This window comes from Salvelinus sp. IW2-2015, unplaced genomic scaffold (assembly GCF_002910315.2).
Source record: "Salvelinus sp. IW2-2015 unplaced genomic scaffold, ASM291031v2 Un_scaffold16466, whole genome shotgun sequence".
NCBI classification, from domain to species: domain Eukaryota; kingdom Metazoa; phylum Chordata; class Actinopteri; order Salmoniformes; family Salmonidae; genus Salvelinus; species Salvelinus sp. IW2-2015.
The window spans coordinates 23,675-30,015 of record NW_019957599.1 but is presented as its reverse complement, the minus strand read 5'-3'; the positions used below and the strand labels follow the sequence as shown (position 1 = coordinate 30,015).

At 41.8% G+C, this 6,341-nt stretch overlaps 1 protein-coding gene across 3 annotated transcripts; it reads right to left on the bottom strand.

The window, feature by feature from the left end:
• Positions 1 to 338: 338 nt before the first annotated feature.
• Positions 339 to 5,858, bottom strand: mmaa (metabolism of cobalamin associated A). Of its 3 annotated transcripts, none has more exons than XM_024146574.2 (6): positions 5,440 to 5,858; positions 4,709 to 5,322; positions 4,314 to 4,436; positions 3,645 to 3,815; positions 3,283 to 3,368; positions 339 to 500 (listed from the first exon to the last, which is right to left on the bottom strand). In XM_024146574.2, the coding sequence occupies exons 2-6, from the start codon at positions 5,118 to 5,120 to the stop codon at positions 354 to 356; spliced, it is 939 nt and encodes a 312-aa protein (XP_024002342.1). In that variant the 5' UTR covers positions 5,121 to 5,322; positions 5,440 to 5,858; the 3' UTR covers positions 339 to 353. The 3 variants fall into 3 exon arrangements, with proteins under 3 accessions (XP_024002342.1, XP_024002341.1, XP_024002343.1); XM_024146573.2 differs by having other exon boundaries at positions 4,709 to 5,158; XM_024146575.2 differs by having other exon boundaries at positions 4,709 to 5,144.
• Positions 5,859 to 6,341: the final 483 nt, after the last annotated feature.

The following is a 6,341-nucleotide window of genomic DNA, read 5'->3' as shown; positions in this document are numbered from 1 at the left end:
TTCAGGGGAAATGTAACACAGCTCTCCAATAGAGGATATGAAGAAGAATYTCAGGTTCCAACCCCCAGTTACCTGGAGTTTGAGGCAATATGCATTGCCTCATTTTTCATGTTTTGCTATTTTTTGTCACATGCATTTTTGTAGGTATGCATTTATTTCTCATTTCCTGTTTGTATTTCTTAATTCTGTGCGTATGAAAGTACGAGCACAAACCCACATAACCCAACACTAACCACGTTCCAGGTCTTGGACTTCTTCCTGAGCAGCTATTTGAAGCACTTTTATATATAGGTTTAATTAAACCCCTTCCCACTACCACTCAGACAAAAAACATCAACCCAATACAACCCACCTTAGGTTCCGGACTTTGATTTCTTCCTGAGCAGTTTCAGAGCGCTGGTATACTCTGCCTGGATTCTCCTGGCTGGAACTAACAGGTCTCCGTCTGCTTTAGTGACCACCACAAGGTCTGCCTTCTCTATGATGCCTCGCTTAATGCCCTGGCAATGGAGAAGAAACACACACTTCAGTACTGTGCCCTGAACTTTACAAAATGTCCCTAGACGGCTACCACCCGGTTACTCAACCCTGCACCTTAGAGGCTGCTGCTCTATGTACATAGTCATGGAACACTGGTCACTTTATAATGTTTACATACTGTTTTACCCATTTCATACGGCTCACAAGTCCTTAACTAGCAGCTTAATTAGATAGTACTGCAAAACCAGTCTCAACATCAACAATGAAGAGGCGACTTCGGATGCTGCCTTCTAGGCAGAGTTGCAAAGAAAAAGCCATATCTCAGACTGGCCTATAAAAAGAAAAGATTAAGATGGCAAAAGAACACAGACACTGGACAGAGTAATCTGCCTAGAAGGCCAGCATCCCGGAGTCGCCTCTTCACTGACGTTGAGACCGGGTTTTCTGGGTACTATTTAATTAAGCTGCCAGTTGAGGACTTGTGAGGGTCTGTTTCTCAAACTAGACACGAATTACTTGTCCTCTTGCTCAATGTGCACCGGGCCTCCCACTCCTCTTTCTATTTTGGTTAGAGACAGTTTGCGCTGTTCTGTGAAGGGACAGCTTTGTACGAGATCTTCAGTTCTTGGCAATTTCTCGCATGGAAAGCCTTCATTTCTCAGAACAAGAATAGACTGAGAGTTTCAAATGAAAGTTGTTTCTGGCCATTTTGAGCCTGTAATCAGACCCACAAATGCTGATGCTCCAGATACTCAACTAGTCTAAAGAAGGTGAGTTTTAATACTTCTTTAATCAGAACAACAGTTTCAGCTGTGCTAACATAATGCAAAATGATTTTTTTAATGATCAATTAGCCTTTTAAAATTATAAACTTGGATTAGCTAACACAACGTGCCATTGGAAACAGGAGTGATGGTGGCTGATAATGGGCCTCTGTACGCCTATGTAGATATTACATTAAAAATCTGCAATAGTCATTTACAATATTAACAATGTCTACACTGTATTTTGGATTAATTTGATTTATTTATTAGACAAAAACATTTGCTTTTCTTTCAAAAACAAAAGGACATGTGACCCCAAACTTTTGAACGGTAGTGTATATGAGATTCTTCAAAGTAGGCACCCTTTGCATTGATGACAGCTTGCACACGCTTGGCATTCTCTCAACCAGCTTCATGAGGTAGTCACCTGGAATGCATTTCAATTAACAGGTGTGCCTTGTTAAAAGTTATTTGTGGAATTTATTTCCTTCTTAATGCGTTTCAGCCAATCAGTTGTGTGTGTTGTGACAAGGCAGGGGTGGTATAGAGAAGATGGTCTTTAACCAAATAGGGCTAAGTCCATATTATGGCAAGAACAGCTCAAATAAGCAAAGAGAAACAACAGTCCATCATTACTTTAAGACATTGGTCAGTCAATCTGGAAAATTTCAAGAACATTGAACGTTTCTCCAAGTTCCGTCGCAAAACCATCAAGCACTATGATGAAACTGGCTCTCATGAGGACCGCACAGGAAAGGAAAACCCAGAATTACTCCGCTGCAGAGGACAAGTTCATAAATTGCAGCCCAAATAAATGCTCACAGAGTTCAAGAAAACAGCACATTCAACTTCATGGTTGAATTGCTGCAAGAAAACCACTACTAAAGGACACCAATAAGACAGTAACACAGCAATGGACAATAGACCAGTAGAAATCTTGCTTTGGCTCTGATGAATTCAAATTTGAGATTTTTGGTTCAACCGCCATGTCTTTGTGAGACGCAGAGCAGGTGAAGGGATGATTTCCGCATGTATAGCTCCACCGTGAAGCATAGAGGAGGTGATGTGATGATGCTTTGCTGGTGACACTGTAAGTGATTTATTTAGAATTCAAGGCACACTTAACCAGCATGGCTACCACAGCATTCTGCAGCGATAACCATCCCACCTGGTTTGTGCAACAGGACAATGACCCAAACACACCTATCTGTGTAAGGGCTATTGACCAAGAAGTAGAGTGATGGAGTGCTGCATCAGATGACCTGGCCTCCACAATCACCTGACTTCAACCCAATTGAGATGGTTTGGGATGAGTTGGACCGCAGAGTGAAGGAAAAGCAGCCAACAAGTGCTCAGCATATGTGGGAACTCCTTCAAGACGTTAGAAAAGCATTCCAGGTGAAGTTCGTTGAGAGAATGCCAAGTGTGCAAAGCTGTCATCAAGGCAAAGAGTGGCTACTTTGAAGAATCTAAAATATATTTAGATTTGTTTAACACTTTGTTGGTTACTACATGATTCCATGTTTTTTCACTTGTTTTGATGTAGAAAATAATAAAAATTAAGAAAAATCATTTAAAAATGTAATGAGTAGGTGTCCACACTTTGATAGAAATAACATCTGCTAAATACGTGTATGTGACCAACACGATGTGCTTTGAATGAACTTTATTGATCTCCAGCGGGGAAATTGGATGTAAATCTTATGTCTATACGTCTAAGCTGATTGATGGACAGTGTGACAGTCTGTGATCCTGTTTGAATACTTAAGTGCATCCTGAGACAGAATAAGTGAAGAAAACAGGGTGGAAAGAAACCATTTTGTTTCTTTTCCAAATATGAAAGGCATGAGGAATCAGGGATGTACTTTAAAGCCAGTTGAACTAAGCTCATGAGACATTTATATTCATCAAGAATCAATGGATATATTATTCATTTAAATGATCAAAAATGTCTGTAAATATCACAAGATTTTCACAGGTTCTTTAATGGCATTGTAACAGGGGAGTGTGATGGTGATGGAGGTGCAGCCTGTCTGACCTGTAGTTCATCGCCCCCTGCTGGTGGGATCAGCAACACAAACATGTCCACCATGTCAGCCACAGCAAACTCTGACTGGCCTACACCTGAGGACACAACACACAATGAAACTAAGTATTTATGAAACGCTAGCTACCTTAGGAATTKTATTAATAAACTATGAGCTATGTTATGTCATTTCATCATTTTATCCTTCATGCCATTTAGACTTTAGAAACCAAGTAATGTGGAAGATGCAAAGCATGAATCACAATGAGATTAAATCTGGTTCAATAAAAACTGTGCAGGTGGCCTGTCCCAGGTGAAGATTTGTCCCTTCTGAGGCTTTTAAAAACAGTCAACTCAAACGTTGMGTTCCTCACCTACAGTCTCTACCAGAAYGATGTCGTATCCGCCCCCCTCACACAGTACTATGGCCTCATTGGTGGTCCGGGTGACTCCTCCCAGTGTTCCAGAGGTGGGGGAGGGTCTGATGAAAGCACTCATGTCTCTGGACAGCTCAGTCATACGAGTCTTGTCACCCATCAGAGACCCTGGGGAGAGGGGGAGGATTTATGCATAACACCAACATAAAGTATAAAAGTGGTAGTATATCAGTATAGCTATCAATATTTAATAATAATCCTTTGCCTAGCTTGAAGAAGATATATGTGAGGAACACAGGAGGCTGCTGAGGGGAGAACAGCTTGTAATAAATGTCCAGAACAGAGCAAATGGAACAGCATCAAACACCTGGAAACCATGTGTTTGATATCATTCTACTAATTCCTCTCCAGTCATTAACACGAGCCCGTCCTCCCCAATTAAGGTGCCACCAACCTCCTGTGAGGAAATGATGTTTAACAACATTGAACAAGGAGGAATAGTTATGTCAATGTTCACAAAATCCCATATATTACGGTGCAAGAGTCTGTCTGGCATTACGAGGCATTCTAACAGACCCATTTAAACCAATACATATACCCCACAACACTGATGAAATACCACGCACAAACACAGCGATGAATATGTAGAATGATGTGGAAACATACCTCCTGTAGTGCATGATGAGGGGTCGACAGCCAGAACAGAGACTTTATGTCCTTGTCCTGTGAGCATCTTCCCCACCACCTCAATGAAGGTGGACTTCCCAGCTCCGGGTGGGCCAGACAGACCTACAGACAGACGTCACCTCACAGAGAACAAACATGCACGTACACCAAGCCCACACTCTTCCCCATATGGTATTTTAGACTTAGCTACCTCAAGTGTAGGAGTACAAAAATCTTAAATAAAAAGCCCACATTGCAGCCACCAATTCAAGCGGTCCAACTCTAAGAACTCTGCAAGCCACTAGTTCAAATGTTCACATATTWTTGGGTCTGTGTGCATTCTGTGTACTAGGCATAGACACAACAATATTGAACATAACAATCCACATACTAACCCACTCTGAAGGCCAGGGGTTTCCCTCCGTTCTGTTTCTCCTGCTCCTTCCTGTAGGCCAGTACTCTCTGCAGCAGGACCTGGGCCAGCTCTTTCTTCCTGAGGTGCTGGGTCTCCACCAGGGTAATGGACTCGGCCAGACTGGCCCGCTGACCTGAGATCAGTCCTTCATACAGCTTATTCAACAGCCTCTGCTCTGGTGGACTCAGCTCCTTGATGTGGCTGAGGGTGGATTCCACACACATACCACGGATGTGTTGGGAGTTAAGCCCAGGGAATGAGGGGGTACAAGGGGTATGAGTGCAGGATGGTGGGGGTAGCTGGCGGAGGAGGCATCGGCCCCATGTTGGGGTGACAGTTCGTAAGGGGGAGGACAAGCCGTGGAGAAGCGGAAAGAGTACTGAGGGTCCCATGATTGTCTGGCACTGGTCCCTTCTCTAGGGGAGAGAGTCTGATAATGATGTAACGTTAGACAACAGGCATTCAATAGAGGTTTGTGACACATTTCAGTTCATTCAACAAGACAGAACCAAAACAAAGCTGATGCTGATTATTCTATGACACTCACTTTGGGCTATTTAGACTGTTTGAGGTTGTGGCATTCAGGAGCAAATTCTGCCAGTAGAAACAAATGGACATATGCATACATACAGTACATACACCGGTAACTGACTGACAAGTAGCCATATAGCTGAACAGTTACAAAACGTGTACATACAATGGAGAACTCACCTTGATAGCTAGCTATTTGTACATAAATCTGCTTCGTTCGTCTTTGCTGTTGTCCTCTACTATTGGTCCAAACACTTTCATAACTGAGTATTACTTTTAGRAATAAAGAAAATAAGGATAATTCTGTCATTTGTCATAATATACTCCAAAGCAACMACACGTTGACCTACCAGTGYTTTRGTCGTCACTAGCTACCACAGTCACAAAGTCAGAATCTCTGCACATTTCTACAATTGATCTTCTTAAAATGTGATATTAAACCTAACATTGACCATAACCYTAACCACACTGCTAACCTTATGCCTAGACATAACCTTAAAGTAAGACCAAAAAGCACATKTTTATTTTCATAAATCTTTTGACTTCGTGGCTGTGCTATCTAGTGAAACCCAGTGGGTATTGKTTTTTTGCTTCGTTCACTTCCTACTTCCTGTGACGTTGAACACCGCCCCTTTCTAGAAAAGTAGTACTACTCAAGGCCACGCGGTCGAGCTCTTGTCTTCACAATTCATTCATTAAAAATTCAAGGGAATCAATTTAGCAAGGCATTTATTCTAGGTGGATAACTTTTTGCACAATTTTGCATGTTATTTTGCAAGTTTTTCAATTTTCAGCCATTGTGGCCATACAATTTCATGTTAGTGTCTTGAGTTGTAATATTTTTGTGCGTGCTTTATTTACCAGTTCCTTTTTCACACAGGAACACGTGTTAAAATCAAATCCAAGTTTATTTGTCACGCGCGCCGAATACAACAGGTGTAGGCTTACTTACAGGCTCTAACCAATAGTGCAAAAAAGGTGTTAAGTGAACAATAGGTAAGTAAAGAAATAAAACAGTAAAAAGACAGGCTATATACAGTAGCGAGGCTACATACAGACACCGGTTAGTCAGGCTGATTGAG